General features: G+C 41.1%; 1 protein-coding gene across 35 annotated transcripts in view; it reads right to left on the bottom strand.

Moving 5' to 3' along the window:
• EPB41L3 (erythrocyte membrane protein band 4.1 like 3) overlaps positions 1-23137 on the bottom strand; it is a 151813-nt gene that overhangs the window by 63978 nt on the left and 64698 nt on the right. For 23 of the 35 annotated variants that reach the window (XM_048289132.1, XM_048289122.1, XM_048289128.1 and 20 more), the window contains exon 2: positions 1755-1954. Coding sequence is in view for 34 of the 35 variants with exons in the window: in XM_048289122.1 (XP_048145079.1) it covers positions 1755-1954 (200 nt within the window). In the remaining variant the exon portion in view is untranslated. Of the gene's footprint in view, positions 1-1754; positions 1976-23137 lie in introns of all 35 variants that reach the window. The other 12 variants (XM_048289123.1, XM_048289147.1, XM_048289151.1 and 9 more) reach the window with 1 other exon arrangement.

The following is a 23137-nucleotide window of genomic DNA, read 5'->3' as shown; positions in this document are numbered from 1 at the left end:
TGTGTGATGCCGCCTTCTCTTTTTCAAAGAGACAGGAAGGCAGGCAGAAAGTAAGGCTGCCTTATTACACCTGAAAGGAAGGACTCATTTCTACAATACCTGTTAATCTCAATATGAACAAGTTCACCTACATTAAAATGTTGGGGGGTTTTATGTGCATAGGATGACAAAGAAAAGTCACTGTCATGGATTGGTAACTTAAATCTTCCTTCCCAAGGTTCTCTCATATGAGCAAGAGCAAAAATCAACTTCCTCACTGCAATTACAGGCAGCAAGAGAGAGAATGAGCTCCTTCAGTTTTTGGCTTTTTAATGACACCGTTGCAAACAGCTTTGTCTCTTAGTGCCGCATTTAATGTTCCTTTCCTGAGCTACAGACACTTAAGCCACTCTGAAATATGCTGGGCCTATCCGTGCAGCTGGATTTGGCAGTCTGCTTACAGCACGGACGTTTGGATTCAGCCTGGTAATCTCGGCGGGAAGGTGTCACGGATCCCTTTCACTAACCCAGTTCTTCTATCCTGCCTTCCACAGAAACCAGCTCACTGGTGATCTCTGGGAAAGAAAGGGATCACGCAGCACATGAGAGCACCTCACACCTCTAAACACATGTGGACAGGCTTGGTGTCTAAACTGGGGGTTTTTGTGTGTGTGTGGTTATTTTAGGGTTGGGTTTCTTTTGTGGTTTGGGGTTTTTTTTTGTTGCTGTTTATTTGTTTTACTTTTTAACATGAAAAGAAACTTGAAGTGGAAAGATTACTGAAGATGTCTGGAAAATCTCTATAAATACTAATACTTATGCCTAAAACTGATAGAATTACCCTTTTAATTAATGACCAGTTTATTCAACACCTCTTCTCTTTTGGACAAGCAGCCTTGCTTCTTTTCCCCAAACTAATTACAGGAAATTTCTGATCTATTTGAGAGATCAGAATTGTTTCACCAGTACTTCCTACTCCAACCAGGTAAAACAACAGGAGCCCGCTTCAAACAGCCAGAATTTATTAAATGATGGAGGAGAGGAGGAGCTAGACTGGCTTATTCCACTCTCCAAAGGTAAATGTGATCAGATGAGGGTCATAACCTCACAGAGCTAAGGGAAGTGATTTGCAGGTACCTCATTAATTGTGTGTCATTTACCCATGAAGAACAATTCCTGTTAATCCTATTGACTGGAAATTATTAACGGAAAGAAGAAAGCAGCTTCCGCAAATTTAATAAGTGCAACAATGAACTAAATGGAAAAGCATGCAATAGCTCTTCTGAAACCTATTACATGAATAGCTCAAGTAATTATAATGCAGTCATTTCAGAACCATGAGAAACTTAAGAGACCACAGATTCTTCACGGCTCACACATCAGACAAGCAAGCATGAAATCAGTGTTCAGCAGGTGTCAAAAGAAATGAACTCTGAAAACATTTTCAGCTTCATAAAAACTGACACTGTTTGCTGTCTAATGCAAACGCAAGGTCGAAGATGTTTCCTGCTTAGTTAATGAGACTGCCCTCCTGTTTAAGCACTGGGGGCAGAAATACCTGCCATGAATTTAAAAACATTCTGCGCAAGAACTGTTTTTCTTTAAACGCCAAAGACCAACCAGCCCAGATCTACAGCATCCCACTGAACACCCTTGCATGCATATCCAAATACGAATCTCCACTCCTAACGTGCCAGGCTCATTATTTCCCAGGAGCAGTAGGTGGGTACACAGCCAGTGGCGTGCAGCGAGTGTGTGTGCTTGGGCTCCCTTACCTGCTCCTTCCTCACTGGCGTGCTGTGCGCTGCCACAGCCGAGAACTGCTCGAGCGCGGTTTGATGTTCTTCACTCGGCTGCTGCTGCGGCTGCTGCGGCTGCTGCTGGTCCTGTGGCTGGGTCTCCGCCGCCCCTTCCTGAGCAGGGCTCTCCTCCTGATCCTGCTCTTTATCCTTGGACTCAGAGTCTGATCCCGATTCTGTAGTCATGGTTGATTATTCTGTAAAAGAGGGTGAGCAGACCTACTGAGTACAATCTCATAGCTGGGAATTTGTAAGGTAGGCATACAAAATGAAGAAAGATCAGAAAGTTTTAGTCTTAATATCCTCAGACTTTAAAACTTACGTATCTATCACACTCTCCCAACCAGGATCCCTAGGAAAGCTTCCCTCATGCAAAAGACCAGGTCTAAATGCATCCATACTCTCAAAAAACACGTTGCCAAAAAATCTTTTTCTACATAGTAATACACAGTCATAGGACTTATGTTCAAGTTAAATACAGATTACATAGTTCATAATTCATAAAAGGAGAGTAACACATTGGGCCTTAAATCTAACAAAACCCAGTGGAGTTTGGGTTTCTAAACCATGTGGAAACTTGAAACATTAAATCTTTTGTTCTTTACTTTGAAGTCAACAGGGCTTGAGCTCCTCAGCACCTGCACTCCCTTTTGGAAATGTACTCAAGTACTTTTGATGCTTTTAAGCAATATATTAATGGTTGAACTAGATGATGTTAGAGGTCTTTTCCAACCAAAATGATTATATGATTCTATACATACAAGAAACTCTGAAATAGGTCCACCAAAAACAGTGCAAACATACAATTGTCCTTAAACCCAGTTCTGTCCTTCCCACTTGAATTTATCTGCACTTCTGTCATTTCTTTCTAAGTGCTAGAGCATCCAAAAGAAAACATAAAGACTTCCATTAAGTCATTCTAAGTGTTAGATTTAAAATGAAGGGAATACAACTTTCCTTAAATGTGAAAAGTCTGTTTGTACTTTGTCCAGTACTAAATCAAAATGAAAATATTAGCAATATTAATTCAAAGTTTTAACTAGTTCAAGTAAATAGTTTTGTTGCAAATTGTGGCTGGCACCCAATTCTCAAACTAAATATAAGCAAACCCCAACTTTAAAAAAAATACTGTGATTTTGTATCAAAACAAGGATTTGAAAAAGCAGACTCTACGTCAGTTCAGCAAAGGGAGCGTGCTTTTTATGTTTGTTACTCATATGTTCTCAGACCTCACAAACTTATTCTTGAATATTTTGCTACTAAGCAACTTGAAGGCAAACCAGTCTGCTGCAATCTATTTCTGTTAGTCATCAGGACATGACTTCTTTAACCTGGTAACCATGGCTACTGTGTAATTATAGGTGATTCCACAAAACATACATCTGCTAATTCATCTGCTAAGAAGTCACTATGAACTCCTAGCGTACACTACACTGTTTACTAGTAGAAGCAAGTTTATTAGAGAACATAAGTACAAACCTTTCTTTCCTTTTTTTTTCCCTTAAATGTTTGATAGGCTAAATTGCTTGACATAAAATGTTTTAAACGAGGCCAATTACTATTTTCAAACTCACTCGTGTACTCTGCGCTTTCAAGGCTAAGCTCTCCAGTGAATACATGTCTCTGCAGAGCAAAGCAAGTCACAGCACTCAGCCTGTGCTCAGCTCCTGCACTGCATGTGAGGATGGGGGTGCATGTTCCCACCTCCTGCCAGCCAAAATAGCACGAGAGAGAAGCAGAACTAGAAAGCATACATGGCAGAATTATGCTTCAGGCCACATTTTCAAGGTACTAACATGTGACACACTTGTTTAGAAACACATCATAAATTTCTACACTCAAACTGGCACAACTGTATAAAAAATATCTTTTGAAATGTGTTTTTAACAAATTGTATTTAGCATCTACAAGAAGTAATAATTAACTTGGGTCTAAAAATGTGACAGTCAGAAAGGTGTTCATTTAATCAAACTTCAACTGTCCGTATCTGAGATGGTCACTTTATAGATGGTCACTTTATATGTGGAGCAGAAAAACAGACGTTTTTCTGAAAAACAGAGAGGGATTCATCTGACCTATTTTAAATTCCTGCTTTAAGCTGAGATAAATCACATACTAGAGTGACTTCAACTTGCTATGAAGGAAGCCTAAACAAAGTTCCTTCAATGTAGATCACACAGACCCATCCTCCACGTTCAATTCTCCTAAGCCATTCTTTTTTGTATGCTTTAAACATTAAATTGCACAACAATGTTAATCTCTCAGTTTTGCTTTACCCATCTGTCAAATCAACATGGAATAAACTATTCTTCATCCGACACTCATTATATTTGCCTTGCTTTAAAAGCACCCAAGTTGCCATGAATGTCTCAAGTTTACCCCTCCCCCCCACCATGTCTTGTACAAGTGTATGAAGACATGAAATGCAAATTAATCAAATAATTATTTCAATAAACTCAAACTATGTAATCAATTTTCTTTTCCAGAAACTATGAATTAGGAAGTTACCAAAACCTAACTTACAGCTACAAAAATCATTGCTCAAACAATACCAAAGAGCACCTATGACCAATACAATGAGTAATGCATGTAGTAAGTTGTAGTACTTTTTTTCCCCCCTCTTGATACTACTTAGAGCAGTGTAAATAAAAAGTAACTGTCATTCTTGCTGTTTAGAAAGAGGTATTATTATTCTCTGTAGGATCAGATTGCCACTCATACCTAAGCAAAAGCCTGTCTTCCTTCAGCTGCCATCACCATGACTCTGAAAGTTCATTTTTGCACCCTGTGTAGCTTCTTTCCTAATGCACATTTGTATCCTGGCTGTTTGCAAGCATGGAAACAGCCATTTAAATTAGCCCCATAAACCACAACTTCATGTAGCATGAGATGTAAACAAGTTTAACTTTTCCTGTCAGCTATAATTTTGAATCTCAGGGAACAACAAATGTGGTTCTTGTATTCTTCTGGGACATTCCTGCATGAAGCGTAGCCTTACAGTACTGAGTTACTCTCTAGGACTGGCTTTCTCTCCAGTTCCAGGAGTTCTTGCTGGCTTTAAGAGTGCTTTATTAGAAAACTTTGTGTGCTTTATCAAATCTTTCAGTGTAAGAGATTCCCTGGATACAATATTACCATCATTAGTCAGATAGCATATGGATTTAATTAACACAAGGTTGCCCATTTCCAAATGTCTTTATTTCCCCATGCATGTAACACATTTAGTAACAAATACCAAGAACAAAACACTAGTCTTCTCACACTGCTATCTTACAGGTGTAAATAGAAGCAAAGCAAGCACATTGCAAATCCAATTTCTTACAAACTCCTCAGATGACAGTGTTGCTAAGATTTATCTCCTTCCATCTAGTGTGAGTTGAAAAGACCTAAATTACAAGGCAGAAAACAACACTCCTCTCTCAGTGCAAACCAGTAAGTTGTCTTGCCTTCCTCAGCAAACAGCTGCTCATCCACATGAACTCTGACAGCATTTCACTTGTTACAAGTAGCACAACAATCCCCCTAGGAAGAGGAAATTTCACTTATTGAAAGAAATAACAGTAATCTTAAGAAATTTACCAACATAAATATTACTCTACCTCTGTTTTCTTGAGGCAAACCTGACAGAACAGCTAGTAGTGCCTAAACATTTATTAAACACGTAGCTGGCTGAGAATTTCTTATTCTTATTTGATTATTTACTATAACTGGCTATGTACCAAAACCATGACTTCTAATGTGAATTTCAGTACAGGAAGAAAGAAATCACTCACGTTTCTTAAACTTTTTCTGTTGCCAGCACAGCCTCTGTATCAAATTCCCCTTTCCAACAAACAGAAAACAAACCAATGAAGAGAAACTGGGAGCACTACCTTATACAAATGAGGTAATACTATACAAGCCAGATGTGCTGTTGGATAGCTACACTTTGGCTTACAAGCCAGTATTCAAAGATTCCAAAAGATTAGCAGAGTCCAAACTTGACACAGATGCTGCTAATACTGGATAGTCTGAGGCAAAAGTACATTTGCTTGCAGACTGAAAATCAGAATGAAAATTAAGTCTTTGGATTAAAGGGAGGGGTGGGGTTGGGGGGGGGGGGGGGAGACCCAAACTAGCTTATTTTAATCTACTACTAAAAACTTTAAAAAACTTAAGTTAAAAATGTATGTACGTTTTAAAAGGTCAGTGTGTTAGTGATGCTGATGAACACGTAAGGGAATATAAATATTAATATACTGTCAAAGTATTAAAACACAACTTCAAAAAACCAACAACATGGCATTTTATAATAATTTTTATTAGACCAAATCACAGAAAATAAATCTTTTCATACCCTTACACTACACAAAGACATTACATAAGGATTACAAAACCTGCAAACCACTTTCACAAAACCCCTACATCCTAAAACCTTACACCACACCTAGACCTTGTTCCCTTCAGCTACCAATCTGTCGCAGATTGGGAGACTCCCAATCCCATTATCAATTGGTCGTTATAGACTTAGAGCACATAATTCCCTTTTCTCCATAAGGGAACCCAAACCATGTTGTCTTCTGTGTCACCTGGTCCCCTGCAGCAAGTGACAGTGCCAATCTACTGTATAAATTCATGCATTCAAAAACTTACTTGACACTCTACCTCCTGTTTTCAGAGCACAAACCTTCTGGGTTGCATCCACAGAGCAACAAAATTCACAGCTAATTAACAGCAGAGCCCACAGTTTAATTAATGCCGCAGTCATTAATAAATGTTTATTTATATATAAATACATGCTACTGAAAATATCTGCTATATTAAGCAAACAGAAGTCACATTAGACAAGAAATCGCGAATTAATTCTGAATAAATTGTGATGTAATAAGAAAACAAAATTGAACCAAGTATAATTAAATGAGCTACACATATCCACTAACTATTTCCTGCAATGCATGGATTAATGATTTACATTTAAATGCTTCTTTGATCTAATTAATTCTCTTTGTGGAAAGTTCTCCTTTAATTACAGTAATTCTTGAAGATTGTTATAAATCTTTGCAAAGGTCCAAATTTGGAAGTTATGTAACAAAATAATGATTCCATACTTCAAAAATAATGTTCTGCATAATGAGAGACATATTTATCCAATAACGATGAGATGCTGATGAGAAGAGCATATGGAGAACAATATTGCTGCAATGAGCAGTGACAGAAATGCCAATATATGTTTCAAGAAAAGAATACACACCAGAACGCCGACTTCTAAGCTTGAAATATAAACTGTTTTCATCAAACTGCCTGAATCTCAGCTCACTTCATTCCAGTTGGGTTCCTTTTTAGGAAAATGATTATTTTCTGTTGATCCTCTTTAATGTGAGTGAGTTTCACCCGGACAAGCAGGAGGCACCCAAGCCACAAACGCCTGGCAGAGGGTCCCCAAGAGTTAAAACCAGCTCTTTCTTGACCCATCACCAGGGCCAGCATCAGCTGGAAGCCTCACAGTGGAGGCACCTCCCTGGCATTACAGTTACTTCAGTGGATATTGACAAGCCGAGTGACTGCAGAGATGTGTCCTGAATGGATGTGGGTGGGAATGACCCCAAAATGGGCCACTGGATGCCCTCTCCCAACCTCACGCTCCTGTTACCTTTCTCATGCCAGAACTTTGGGGGCCTGGTGGCTCAGCTGGGAGGGCTGGACCTCCCCAGGATGGGGAGGGGGAAGCAGCAGCCCTCCTTTGGGCAGTGATGGGTGACAGGGCCACGAGGCTCCAGCCCAGCAAGTGCAACCCTTATACTTCAATGCACAAACACACTGGCTGTGCTGAGAGTTCACCGTGGCATCCTAAATGTACACATATAAGCACAAACCCGTTAGAGTCAGCACATTAAAAAACAAAAAAAACATGAAAAGAAGGTCAAAAAAGTAAGAAGAGACAAGAGGAAAATCAGTGGAGAAAGGTGCTAAACATCCAGATGAGCTGCCATCGTGCCAGCAGAGTGTGCTCCAGGTTAAATGACTTAACAGATGTGGTGGCACAGGACACAGGCCCAAGCACAGATGCAGGAGGGAGACTGCAGGGGGGGCAGGGAGGTGTCAATCAGCAACAATAAAAAAAAGCTGCTTGGAGGTGTTGCAAGACATAGCATAAGTTAAAATATTTGTTCGGCCTTCTAGGAAGGTGGATGATACAGATTTCTTTAAAGTTTCTTGATGAAGACGAAAACCAGAGGCAACATAATGTACTCTGGAGGAGATGGAGAAGTCACCTTAAAACCACCAGACACACCTTTCAAAGGGGACAAAAAGGGGACTGCAGACATGAGTTACCTGTCAGGACCCAAAGCTCCCTCATCCCAGGCACACACGCATCCCTTGGCAGCACCACCACAAAATGAAAATGCAGCTGGAGTGTTTCTGGAGAAACTTCACCTAGCAAGCCTGGGGACAGAAACTGTCAGAAGCTTTGAAAGGGCCTGGGAAGGGGAGGAATATATCAAAAAGGAATTGTACACCAAAGCAGAACCAGAGACACATGACTCAGGGATGAACATAAAAGGAGAAATGAAGACCAGGATGCAAAGTGACTTAGAATTAACCAAGAGATGTGGCAAATAATAAGCAGAGAGTCTATAAATACATTAGAAGGAAAACCAGGCCTGTTACAAAACATGAGAAAGGCTGAATACATTTCCCAGCAGCTAGCTGGGACTAGATAATGGGGGCATATTTCACTTGACACACAGGATGTGCAAGTGCAGGTTGGATGGAGTAAGGGAGGAACAGAGAAAACGCATCAGTCAGTCAAGTGGTTTCAAGTCAGCAGGAGCCACTGGAAATGTCCCTACAGTGCTTGGGAAACCACCATCAATAATTTTTAAGCCATTAACCACTGCTATGCAGATGCCAGAGATGCCAGGTAAGGTCTAAAAGAAAAGAATAGACCAAACACAGCACCCAGTCTTACAAGGGAAAGCTGGAACAGAAAAGCCAGAGCACTTCTAATATCAAAGTTACTGAAGCACACTGCTAAAGGATTTCTAATCCTATAAAAATAATGAGATTAGGAACAAAACACAACAAATGGCCAACATGAATGTATCAAAAAGTCATTTCAAACTAGAGTAATGTCTCTCTCACTCTCTCTGACAGGGCATTTGTCCCAGCCGATAAAAAGGAAGTAGAGTAGTACAGATGACAGAGCCTATCTTTAGAAAGGCTTTGAAAGCAGCCCCACATGACGTATTTTCATGAGTGAACTACAGAAATAGCTTATGTTATCACAAGAAAAAAATGAAGGGCAGGGGGGTAAGGTGTACAAGTAATAAAAAAACCCCAAACTCTAGCCTACCTAGCCAACAAAGTTATCAGCACCATGATGAGAACCTGTGAAAACTTATTGATTTAGGTAATCACAGCCATTTGAGGAACAGTGGAAGATAGGAGAGTGCCTGATCCATGCTCAGTATCACACCGATGAGGTTGGGACACACCCACTGGCATCCTCACCTGACTTAAAGAAGAGCAAAGCAGTCTGAAAGAAAACCATATGTGTGCTGAATCTGACTACATTCTTGTAAGGATAATGGCAGCAGGCGTGGGGACCTCAGAAGTGAAAAGTGATGAGGAAGATATGGGTTAAGCAGCAGGAATGAAGCAGCATGAGGGTCTGACAAATTTCTGTGGGACATAATCCTGGAGCTGTTCTGCCTTCTGCAGCACCAGGGAGAGGTATACAGCATGCTGTATTTATGTTTGGGATCCATTTTTTTTTGAAAAATATGCATTAAAGACTGTCAAGAAGGGAGTAGGAAGAACAATAGCAGCTTTAGAAAATGTGACCAGTGGAAAAACATTTAAGGAGCTGGATTTGTTAACTTTGGGAAAGGGAATAGAAAGAGGAACTGATAAGAGCCTTGCAATACATTCAAGCTTCTTGCAGACAGAAAGTAATCAAACATTTGCTAACAGTCGAGCAAGAACTTGATTGGCATCAAGTGGGATTTGGAGTAGACAGCTTATCAACTATAATGACAGTCAAGAAGAGGTTGTCTATAGCTGTGTGGAGTCATCACGGGACACGTACTGTTAAAAAAGCAGCAACAAAATTCTCTGTTTGCAACTTTATAAAGCATAAGATACTAAAATTTTGTCTATTTTGCTACCCCTTCCACTTGGGTTGGCAACTCTAAATTCACAAAATGCATATATTTGCTTCCGTTTCAGAGCACCTGGATGCACAGGGTGACATTTTTGTCTCCTGTTTACCTTTCATTTCTATGAGTCAATGAAATCACCTGGGCCTGTTTTGCTCTCAGAATCGGAGGCTTCACACAGCAATAAAACCCAGAATCACTGCCATTTCTGCTGCCCTACTTGCACACAAGGTTTATGAAGAATCCGACTGACTGGGTTCCCTGAAAACACCAGATCATCTTTTGGAGGCTATAACACCTAGAGCACCCCAAGGCTACCCTAATTTCTCAACAGGAGAAGAAAAATCAGGCCACCATAACATCTTTTGGCTCATTTTTTCCTGTCCTGCTGATCCAAGCAGTTTTCCCCAGGGCAAACATGGATTTACCAGCGGAAGAAGGGAACTGCATTTTTCTACCAGTCTCTCTGTTCAGGTCTCCAGGCATGGGGTGCAGTTGCTGCTGCACCCTTCCCTGCATCCAGAGTGGGGGCTGGCTCTGCCCCCTCATCCCCCACTGCCAGGATTCATCCACCAGCTCCAAAAGGAAGATTGATTACAGCCATTGCCCACCACTCACACCAGTTCCTGCAGATGGCTCCTATCTGGAAGAGCCCATGTACACAACCTGGCAAGCACACACCTTTCTGGGAGTGCTGGATGTAACTAGAGAAATGCACGATTTAACCCGAACCTAACATTTATTTCATTCGTTAAAAAAAAAACCTCAAGCACCACTACAAAGAAAACCCAAAAGATCAAAGCAGAACTCCTGAGAAACACAATAAACTACTGCTTATAACAAATTTCAGCAAACTGTCTGCTCACAAATACACAAATACTGCATTGCAGGAAGGTAAGGGGAAGCAGAAATAATACACAAATAACTTAATAAATCTGTATAGTGAGAAACAACAGGGCATTACAGGGAGGAGGCAGATGTGAGGAGGAGGAGGAGAAGGAAATGAAGAAACCCATAATGGAGAATACAGCAACATCCCACAGATGTTGGTCATGAGAGAATTGCATAGAAACACACCCAACTTCACCCTTCTTTCATTGAAAAAATATTGGCAAAAAACAAAACCCACAGCAAAACTTCTTGTAGTGTGATTACAACCAATTGATAAATATTTTTTTCAGAAACTAAAAAGGCAAGAAACAGCCCTCAATGGCACAGGCTGATTTTCTGCAAACAAGTGGCTTTGATTACTTGGGTTACATTTACATGAGGCTTTGACCTTTCTAAATTGCTCTGGAGCCAAATGTTCACATGGGGCTCCCTGTGCACCATTCACTATTTAAAAGTTGTATTTAATGTCACAGAAGCTGAGTGTGCTTCAGGCATCACATCATTAAAGTTCATATTCTCTTATATTGAGCAGAAAATAGAATCAATTCAAACTTTAAAAAAAAAAAAGAGTTGCACGGGTTGCTGACACATGGCAGGTGTGCTACATTATCACACTACCCTCAGGCCAAAATACTGTAACACCTGTGAACAATATTCTTTGTTTCATGCAGTACCTAAATAGACTGTGCTCCAGTGCTCCCAAGCCAGTGACCTGCCTAACCTCACAGAAACAACAGAACCAGATGGACAAGGTACAAATCAGAGCATCGAGCCCATCTCCTCCAAGGGCTTCTGACTCCCTCTGACCAGACATTTATCATTCCAGCTCAGGTGATGGAAGAGCCTATGAAATAAAAGAAAATTTGAACTGCAATTTAAAATATCAACTCAACTTTTCCGACTTTTCTTATCAATTAGAATCCAGAAAAAAAACCACTTGTTTTTTATTTTACTGAATAATGCTTGAAAAAGTCACAAAGGACTGCTCACTGATAAATTAAACCCTCTCCAGCTTATTACTTGCAAAAGCAGTGTAGCAGTGTAATTTTTTTGTTTAGGTTTGGGGGTTTTTTTTCAGTGACTGGATATTTTCCCCCCATTTTTATGGTTTGGAGGGAATTCACTTTTATGTTTTTGTGGCCTTTTTTCCAATCCAGTGTGGTTCAGAGATGGAAGAAAGGAAGACAGACATTTTGCAGCCAGTTGTCTAATGCCTCTTTCAGCTGGCCACAGCCATTTCCAGTGTCTGCCACTGCTCCTTCCCAGCAAGACACAGATCAGCAGTGTGGCTGCAAACCCTGCTCCCAGCCCTGGCACAGGCTCCCAGGCACTGCTGCCCTGCAGCATGCTCAACTTCAGCAGGTTTTCCATAAACCTCCCCAGAACTGAGAATTTTAAAAGCAATTTTTAAGGGGGTCATGAATCATTTCTTCTTGGAGGCAGACGTCTGACATGGGTCATGCAAGGCAGGGTGCTTGAGCAATAGCTTGCCCCACAACATCCTCAAGCAGTGCTTGCTCTCCATCACTGGGAGCTCCAGGTGTTCCTCAACGCTGGATTAAAAAAACTGAGAAAACTTCAAACATTCAAGCAGATGCAAAAGGAAAGAAGAAGTCACAGGCAGCAAAAGAACCCAGAGGAACCACCCTGAATGCATGCTGGGTCCTAGTTAAATAAAGGCAGCTCTGTGTGAGGAGAGCCATCGTACTGAGGCCTGGGGACAAAAGTGCTCCTACTTCATACTCCTCCTTTCCTTTTGTTCCTTCCTATACTAACACTAATTTTACATCCCATTTTTCAACTTTTGAAGGTGCTAAATGGGTCTGATGCAGCAAGACTACTTGATGGTGAGGCATCACGGTGTTTTTAGTCATAATAGCTATTGTTTTTCTGAAATGAATTATTCATTTCATATTTAGATTTTAATGTCCTGGGCATTCATGTCGATTTTGAGCATAAAACACATCCTGCAATATCAAGTAATATACTTTCCAGTTTGGAGCACTGCATCAGGAAACCACCGGCTCCTCAAACAAATTAAAATCTTGTGAGCCTAAACAACCCAACCCATGGCATCAGACAGCGAGGTTTTTATACTTAAACTCTTCTGGGATCCCCATGCTCCCCAGAGCCTTAATTACCTGTTATGGATTAAAAAAATACTGTTCAGTTGGCAGCTAGCCCATGACACGTGTGCTCCAGGTTACACTGTCACTGCAAAAACATTCTCCCAGCATCCTCTGAAAACGCAGTTCAACATTTCCCCCCTGAAACTCAAACGCACATGCCAGCAGTCAGCCCCAACGCCTCAAAGACAGCAGCTGTAAAATCATGTGTTGGATGCAAACCAAGATCTGAGGATGGTCTGGGAGTAGGGACTTCTAGGAACGAACTGGTCAGAGTGGAAACACACAAACAACAAGAATATTTATGGTGGATCCAGGCATCTGTGGAGTGATCTCACTTAAAATCAGCCAGAAAGAGGATTCTCTTCCAGAGTCAGTAACACTTTGATTACATGTTTTAGAACTGTTTTAGTTACATGTTTCCAAAGCACGGGAAGCTCATTCACACCTCCCAATGCAAACTAGTTAAGTCCTGAGGGTCCTTTGCATAATCAGCTCTATAAAGAACTAAGACCAAGCTTTTGGTGTCTTCACGTAACATCCCAGTAAAGCCAAAATTTTTCACCATCTGTGCAGCTACACTAAACTACAAGGATTTGCAGACCAGCATCCAATACAGCCTGACAAAGAAAATAGCTATCTTTAAAAAGGCTCTAACCCTTTTTACCTATTAAAGCCTGAAATGCTCTACATACAGCTCCATAGTAATTACATTATATACTCCTGATCCAGTGTTATACTGGATTATGCCGTCTCTGAAGATGGATGTTACCAGATCTGGCAATTCCTCTGCAATGTGTATGACCTTCTTGGAGTTCAGACACATAGAAACGACAGCAGCTCAGAGAGAGGACAGAAGGGGTTGAGGCAATTGGGACAGACAGGTGGCCTAAAGTGTCCCCACAAGACAGTGGTCAGAAAAAAAAAAAAGGGGGAGGAGGGGAAAACAAGAAAGCAGAAAGTTGCAGTAATGCAGCTTAATCAAAAGAAAAAAAGAAAAAGGAGTAAGAGGGAATGGACAAATTCTTGCAGCAGAAAGAGGAAGAAAAGCTCTTTGCAGCTTTTAAATCACTAGGCTTTCAAAAAAGTAAGTCACATAAATCTAGGTTACTCAACAGAAACTGAGCATTTAAAACGGTAATAAAAAAATGTATTCTGTATCAAGTTGATAATTTGAAAGGAGAAGTGAAGGTAATTAAGCTAGATGCTACATTTCCCAAACTCTGGAATGAATAACTTTACAATCTGAATTATTTCCTTCCCTACATACTTTTCTTTAAACATACCTTTGCTAAATGTTTGATGGTGTGTTTTTAAGGCTACAAACCACTAATTCTGTCACTAAAATCTACCTTAATTTAAGGGAGAATGCCACAATTCAGAAATGAAGTGAAAGACTTTGATACCGGACCCTATTAATTGTGTTGAGTTTCAAACTTGTAGCATGTGCTAAAGAGTTAAGTGCCTAAATCAGTGAAACAAGTCCATGAACAGTGGATTTTGCCATCTTTCTTCCTGATGTTGTGCAGGACCCTATGCAAGACTCTCTGGGCAAGTGAAAAAGGACTGCTGTGCATTGTACCTAATGATTATTTTATGCCAATCCATTTTCTTCAGTACCCTTCAGGTCACAGCATGTAAAATTCAACTTATTTATATTCCACATTATGTGGTAGTTTGGGTAGGGAAAAAAAAGGTAACTGGGTTGATGCCATGATGATTTTTTGCCTTTTCTTTTATACCCCTTTTATATACCTTTTTATAGCTTTTGTATTCTTAGGATTTTTTAGCCTACATTCTTGGACTTGTTTGTCAAGTTAGGAGACTAAACATTTTAGAAGCCTCATAGTTAGGGATCAGTGTGCCCCAGACCCCAAGGTCCTCTCCAGAACATATTCTGTAAACTAAGATAGAACCATGCAGGGGAAGGTTCCTTGGGGAGGGGGGCTCACTTGAGCCTCTCATTGGGGAATCTTTGATAGATATGCTAATTAGTAAGAGCTATAATGTTACACCTGATCTTTTGGGGGTGGGCATTGCGGTGTGCATTGGGGTGCATTCCACCTGGACATGGTGCACCCAAGGATCCTTAAAATAAATCTGAAGTAAAATCCCTTTTTCCTTTCTAACCGTGTTTGACTCTTGATTTTAAGACCAGGAAAAGGCATCGGGGTAACTGTCTCACTCCTTACGGGAAAGATTTGCTCAAGAAGGCATTTATGATTTCAAAGTTTAACACATCAAACAAGTTTGATACCTTAGTGCACAATTCAGCCTTCTCAGGAGCTAAAAAATGTGTAGGAAATACATTTACTCCCTAGAGCATCATAAATGGTGACTCAACAACCACAAGCTTCTTCCAGAGCTATGTCTGATGCTAGATTAACAACAGAGTCACTCTTCACCTCTCCTTCCCCTCTTCTGCTCGCTCTGCAGTCTATTTTTTGTGGGGACACAAAACTCCATGCCAATATTCACAGGGCCATTACGTCTGGACTACAAAATGAATGAGGTAATCCACCCCCTCCCTCGATGTCATGAATGCTCCAGGGAAGTGGTACCCTGCAGCTGGGCTCCAACCCATTCTGCTCCCTGTCACCTTCACTATATGCATGTGTTTTACTACAGCTGGGGCCACAGAAATTTTACCCTCAAGAAATCATTGCTTTAAAGGTTTGCAAAGAAGCAAGAAACCAACTAACCCTTCCCCCAGCTCCACAATGGCATTAATTATCCCTACAGCAGCAGCCATCCCATTTTCTTGAGAGATACAGACATGCAAACATGCCAAAAGCACCACCACAAAACAAGCACATCAGATACATGTTGGATCTTAATTAGGGAGCTCATCTTGCATACTGACTTCAACACTCCATGGTCCCCTTCTCAGTCCCGCTGGTCTAAACTCTACCTGACATATATTTATGTCACCTGTTACTAAAATCCCACAATGCTGATGTTTACATGTTCCCCATAGGCCATTTATTGCATTGGTTACCTAGCCTTGCTGACCTAATTCTTCCTACTTGAAATGTGCTGAGTTCTCCTCACCCTGACGACAGTGGATGCACAGCTCGGCTCTGCAGCCTGCAGACGGCTCCTGTTTGCCCCTCAGACCACTCTCTCCTCTGCCTCTTCTGGCAAGTCCTATTTTTAGTCCTCTCTCAGGCTTTTTCCTCTCCTCTGTTCTCTTTGCCATCAGTTCACCTCTTTCCAGAGCAATAGCATCCAAACCCTACTTTCAGCTGAAGATTAACTGTGCTTACTGATGCTGAACAGCTTGCAAGGACAGCTTTATGTCTGAAAACCAGACCTCTCTTCATACCTCCAGCTAGAAAAGATTTTAATATTTTCATCATATTATGACAATTATCAACTTAGTTTTAACCTTTGATCCATTCATAATCCCACATTGTTTTCTCCACACTCCTGCCTAAGGATCTCCCTAGTGGATAAAAACTGTTTTAGATACACAATGTTCAACAAAAAGTGAGGAAAAACCCACTTACTAACTAGACATTATTTGATTTTTTTCCTTAAATTTATACTTACAAAGTCCCTTCGCTTTTGTTGGGTATAATTCAAAAAATTCAAGCATTTATTACCATTACAGATCTAGTTTCAGTGACAAGAGTGCACATGATTTATGTTAGAACAACTGCAGCTCCCTGTATCCAAAGTACATTCATGCCATGACATTCTTATTTATTAAAATATTAGTGAGTTTCAATTGGAAACATTTCCAACTTCACCTATAGCTTCCATTCACTGCTGACACACACACTCCAGTTCCTTGTCAGGTCTTGGGGCCACTAGAAATTTGGCCAGGCTGACCCCCAGCATGTTTGCTGCAATGGTTTCACAGGAGCTTAGAATATCTTCCAAAGAAGGCAGGAACTCAACATTCTTGTCCACTTTCAAGAGCCACAGGGCCATTTAGGCGACCTGAGTGGCATTGCTGGCAGTGTTGTAACATTAATAAATTGAGAGCAAGCTCACATCTGCTAGGAAAGGAAAGTCTAGTCTACCTCATTTTATGGTCTCTAGCTGAGTCAAGCACATTAAAATATGTATTACCTCTGTCTACCTGTCACTTTGTGTAACATGCTTAGGTGAACCCATGGCTGCAAGCCAGAGCCCAAACTGTTCCAACACAAGCAGTGCTTTTGGGGAAAAGTTATTTGCAACAGAAGTGTCAGGTTCCTCTCAGTATGCTGGCAAATGTTTGCCTGAACCAAAAGTTAAATGGTGAGGAAAGACTCCAATTTCAGGATAATCTGGGCATCGTAATATGCTCACAAAATGAACTACATGCTCTGCCTCACCAATGAAAAAATGGAAAAATCAAAAGAGAGATTGAGACTGATTCCTTTAACATGTATTTTAAGAACAATTTCGATACGGGTTTCTCAAGAGGGAACAAAATCCCAGCCTACATTATACCACCAAGGAGACCCTCTCTTCTTGGTACTGACAGTAAATGTGCCATGGAGACATGAAGCCAAGAGAGGGCCGACAGGCCAACATAGGATACTGCTTCATTCCAACCAACTGGTAGACAATGGCTGGCATTCAGACAACTGAAAACTTGCAGAGAAGCTAGTTCAAGCTGGCTTAAGTGGATGCAAGTGTGGACTTGGATATTTAGGAGTTCTTAAGAAGAAAAGCAGCTTGTAATATTTCAGGGTGGGGTTCTGAGATTTTCTTTTTTGTCTAATCCATTAGGACTAAATAAAACCAGGAACATGGCAGGGTCACGTGTGCCCAGAACTGCATCTAAGCCTCAGAATTACAGCTGTAATTAATGGGTTTTCTGAGTCGGGGGAGGAAGGGGCAGGGGGAGGAGGGGAGAAGAATCAACTGGAGAAAAAAAAGCAAAATTGAAACCACCCTGAAAGCCACAGCAGCCTGCAGATTGAGCAAGTTAGAGATTTCTTCTCTTGCTCACACACAAGCACACAATCAAGGGCACAACTTCCAAAACACACACATTCAATGTTCTTCCCTGTTTTACCCCATTTATAATCTTTAACAGTCCTGTAAAAGTGCGCTGCCTTCAAAGAGATGAGGATTCTTTTTATTTCTTATTATTTCATCTGTTCAGCACATTGCTTGACCTGCACTGACACAACCTTAAGTGACACAGGTTCAAGTATGCAGCTTCCCCATCCCTAAAGCGAGATGCATTATATTAGGGTTTTTTTCTTTTTCCTCTTCCTCTGCTCACACTTCAGATGACAGGAAATGCCTGCTGTGAATTCTTGTCCAGCATTTTAAATAGCACACGAAGTGCTTTCTGTCCAACGCCAGACAGCTTCCCATGGACTATAAGCTCTCCAAGAACAAGAGGTGTAAATACCTTTCTCCCTCCTCAGTGAGTGGGAAGTAGCTGGGCCAGAGAGAGAGCCTACAGCCCCTACATGCCACTGCACCCACCCAGCACTCACTCAGGCCAGCAAGGACAGAAAATACCATCAGCAGATAACAAGCCACTTCACTCGACCACCTGGGTCCAGCTGTAACTAAAACTGGCAAGCACCCAAAAGCTACCAATGTTTTATGAAGATCATTGGGTTACTTTTCAAGCAGTTGACTGTACCACTGTATACACCACAGCCATACATTCATTATGGCTGGTCACATGGAATTAAGTGCAGAAAGGCTGAATTATTAGCTTTTTGCAACAACCTCAGTGTTGTAACACCCAGAAATCTCATAGGAGACAGTTTTGCAACTTAATTAAACTAAATACATTTTTGGGCAATGAGAGTTTTAATTGTCAACGAAGATCATGTACAGATCTGAATCTACGAAATGTATTATAAATAATGCACATGTTCACATTAGTTTAATTTTGATAGAGAAGATGACTCTCTGAGTTTATTCCTCTAATACTCTGGCCATACCATACATGTCTGTAAGGTACAGCAGGTCTAATACTACAGCTGAATAAAAGGCAATTTTAAAACTCCCATACAAGAGGGATAAATCCAAACTTCTCTTAGAACAGAAACACCAACAAGCCATGATTGCATATCTGTTTCAAACACTCTTCATAACAAAAAGGCTGGATTTTTGGTTTGGGTTTTGTGGGCTGGTTGGGTTTTTTTGGTTGCATTTAGGGATTTGTTTCTTGGGTTTTGGAGGATTTTTTTGGTCTCTTTTTTTTGTTCTGTTTTTTCAATAGACGGCTTATGTTATCATTCTCTGTCCTCTCAGAGGATGACTGAAATCTGGTTACTGCAGAAAGCAGTTTTTTGTTAGAAAGCAGACTTGTTAAGTCATGTATGCACCTAGCAAGCTTTAGTCTGGCACACATCCCTTCAAACTCCTCTTCATTCAAACAAAATTATACAGTGAAGAACCTGTGCCATAGAAGAAGAAAAAAATGCTATTTTGCTATTTTGAGAACAGACTGAATGTACTTGAATGAAAAAAACTAAACTGAGCACCTAGGAAAATGACAGAAAGGGAAGACTGATTCAGCCCTAACACTGTGTGGCTGTAACCATCCTTGCCCTTTGCTCTGTTACTAACCTCAGCAGTGGTGCCTGACCTGTACAACAGGATTTATGGGTACCCTGAACAGATGCAGAACTATTTCCCAATGCATCCCTTTCAGAGGCAAAAGGATTTGGAGTTTCTTTCAGACTGCTGGTGTGGGTCTGTAACACGAAGTGCAACATGCCTACACACCCTACACTCCATGTCATGGGTTTTCTAACTTGTTTTAGTTCACAGGTCTTTGCAGGCACAAGCAGTGTGCTGTTTGGGACCAGAGCAAAGCCAGTGCAAGGCATGTGGGTGTCAGGGCCTCAGCCCAAACATTTCATTGTATGGATCTCCTTGTCTCAGGCCAATGCCAGTCTCCTAATGAGGACACGGGTGCATGCTTCTCTCCCAGTTTGTATTTATCCCTGGCCTAGGTGCTGTTTTCCAACAGCGAACACAAGCTCACCTGTGCTGAGGACTCTGAAACTAAAGAAGGAATTTTTCCCCCCTCCACATGTGTGAGATGTTAAAATGAATTCACACAAACTGGGGTCACGTGCCAAGGAACAAAGGCCTGGAGTTTTTGAATGTTCAAAGCCAGCATGTGTTTGTCCCTACACTTATGTTCTATATGTACTTTGACTCACTGAATCCTACAGCAAACAGCTGTCATTAACATTCACCCCTTCTGCAAACACTTTCCTTAATCCCTAACTGACTTCCCAGCCTATAATTAAACTTTCCAGCTGCCACACTCAGAGATGGCACCAATATCCATCATTTATTTCTAAGTAGTCCTTAAAAAGCTCTTCTTCCAATTTCTAAGACCATGGACTAGAACCAAAGCCTCTTACCCCTACAGGTTTTAGGCTAAAAACCTTCCATTCACTTACAAACTGTCTTTTACCAGGGAAATTAAATGGCCAAGTAGTATTATCTTAACAATTAAACTAATGCATTTTTACAGTGCCAATAGCTGGAATGCAAAGAGCTTGAAAACTGATGCATAAACACTGCATGTGTTTACACATTTTGTACAGAAAATATACTAGAACGAGCTGTATAACCAACAGCACTTACAAAGCTCTTTGATTCAAGCCCAAAGTTTGAACAGGAGACTGAATAAAAATAATGAAAGGCCTAATATCTTACTTTAGACTGAAACAGTAAATTTGGGTTAGCATTTCAATCTTGAAAATGAGTTTTTCACATTAATGTAAAAGATTACTTAAACAGCAGAGCTGGTTGACAACATTTCCATCTAGTACTATTCTTGCTATTCAGAGGACTTGATATTTTATACAAAAATTACTGGCTACACAGTTGAAAAAGGGAGAAGATGTCTGAAGAAAATGCTGTATTTTTTGGTAACATGACATAACAAGACCCTGAAGAAGCTGAGCAAAGCAGGTGGAGGCAGTGTAACACCCAGTGGAGACACAGTCTGAGGTTCAGAAGATTCATCATCCACAAGCCCTTCAGATCCATTACAAGACCCCAGCAAACACCCACAAAATCCTGTTATTTTTGTGAGCCCCAAATCTCTGGGACATCTGCTGAGCCTACAAAGGTCCTCCAACCCAAACCTGAAGGCTGGAGAGACGTGTACATCATCCTCAATCCTAGAGCTCTGCACCAAAGGCACCAAGGAGCCTGTATCTCCAAATACTGTTATAGAGTAGAGCAACATCTGCTTGACTGCTGAAGCACTATCACTGAAAACAGCAAGCAGGCTCCATTCATAGTACGATTGGCAAGTGCCAGCTGGCAATCCTGACAGCCCACAGCCGGTAGCCTGCTGAGGAAGACTCAGAAATGTTCGGGATCAGCCACCTCTGTGTCTCCCTCAACATGTTCAGGAGTCACAGCATGTTGTTTTTTTTTTTTTTGGTTTTGCCTTTTGCCTCGCATGGCAGGGAAAAATTGAGTGCTAAGATGCAGCCTTCATATTTCTGGAACTGCAGGCTGGTTCCATAGGGGATGGAGACTGCAGCCTTGCTGGAAGTTACCTGCCATTTAAATAAAGTGGGGGCACCTTCAGGAAAGGAACGCATTGGTTTTCCACGTTATGCTACTGGTTGAGGTTAACAATTTAACATTAAGGTTTTAATGAATTTCAATAACTGCACAGGATTTATCAGCTACACTAAGGCTATTTTGGTAGGCTACTAGATTAATCATTCAGGTTTTGTCAAGTCTAAAAGCATCACTTCTCAGCCAAGAGATCATGCCAGAGAGGTGCAAAAATTCAAAGCCCAAACAGCTATGGCTTGCTCCTAGCAGGAAGGCAAGAAAGGTCAATATTTTAAGTGAAAATGAATACACTATCAATTCTATCTAAACTCTAGGTGAAACTTTTCTTCCTCCTTACATTAAACATATAATTTTAAAGATGGATTTTGAAGAGTGCGTGTGACACTCTTAAGCTTCAAATACGTATGTGTTGAGAGGTTAGGAGAACATGAAAACAGTGTTTCATTGAAACCCATTTGTCATTTTTAATCACAGGATAACTCTAGAAGAGGTGTGACTGATGCAATTTAAATTTTCACCTGACAAACTGAATTATTCATCTTGGCGGTGCCTGTGACAAAAGACCAAGCAGAGCAGTCAGTCAGTCACCAGCTGCAGGAACTACTACAGAACATCCCTGAGAAGTGGAAGCCACGTCTTGCAGCACCATGGGGTGAAGTCCTGCTCCTTGCAGGCACAGCAGCCAGGAGGGCCCAGGATCTCATCCTTGCCCCCACTGCTACCTCCTACCTTTTGATTTCCAAAGCAGCGGAGGACCCTGAGCATGCCCACTGATAAGAAATGCCGCAGTCTGCAAGGAAGGTGACAGAAACAAAGCTGAGGGCTTTATCTGCACCTGGAAAGAGCAGTGTGTTCTCTACTTGTAGCTCTGACAGGGAGGACTAAGGAGTCTGAGAAGCTTCTTACTTGAAACTGAATGCAAACTTTACTTATTGCCAGTCATTACGTCATTTGCCAGTGGTAGGACCTGATGGAATGGCCTGTAGTTGTGTCAGGGGAGGTAATTTAGGTTTGATACTAGAAAAGGGCTCACCCAGAGGGTGGTTGGGCACTGGAACAGGCTCACCAGGGAAGTGGTCACAGCACTAAGCCTGGCAGAGTTCAAGGAGTGTTTGGACAATACTCTCAGGCACATGGCGTGATTATTGAGGTGTCCTGTGCAGGGCCAGGAGTTGGACTTGATGATCCTTGAAAGTCCCTTCCAGTCCAGCTTATTCGGTGAGTCAGTGAAATACTCCAAGCTCACACTAAGTTTTCAAGGAATTGCCTTCTTCTAATGGAATGCATTTGTCATCATGCCTTGTCACTGCAGTTCTGGAAGATACCATGCATTTTGCAGAACTGTTATCTTAAGCAATGTTGTATATTACCCTTACGTCCTAATTTTGTACCTCCCTAGTATTAATGATCAATAGTTTCCTCATTGCGTAGCTAACCAGAGTTGAGAAAGAAATAAAGTCCTAAAAATTTCCACAGAGTTAATTAAAATGGGGTTTCCATACATCACAAGTTCAGAATAGCGGGTTAAGAGTGGGCTATCCAAGGTCTTAAAATGAAGACTAAATGCCACCAGAAAACAGGATTCCTTGCCTGGAAATGTAAGGATGTTGGGCTTAAACATGAGATTTTGAAAAACCAAATGGGAGGAGGAAAAGGTCTTTTAATCCCCTCATTGAAC

This window comes from Corvus hawaiiensis, chromosome 30, assembly GCF_020740725.1.
Source record: "Corvus hawaiiensis isolate bCorHaw1 chromosome 30, bCorHaw1.pri.cur, whole genome shotgun sequence".
Taxonomy (NCBI): domain Eukaryota; kingdom Metazoa; phylum Chordata; class Aves; order Passeriformes; family Corvidae; genus Corvus; species Corvus hawaiiensis.
Note: the sequence above shows the minus strand (reverse complement) of the source record. Positions and strands in the feature narration are given on the sequence as shown.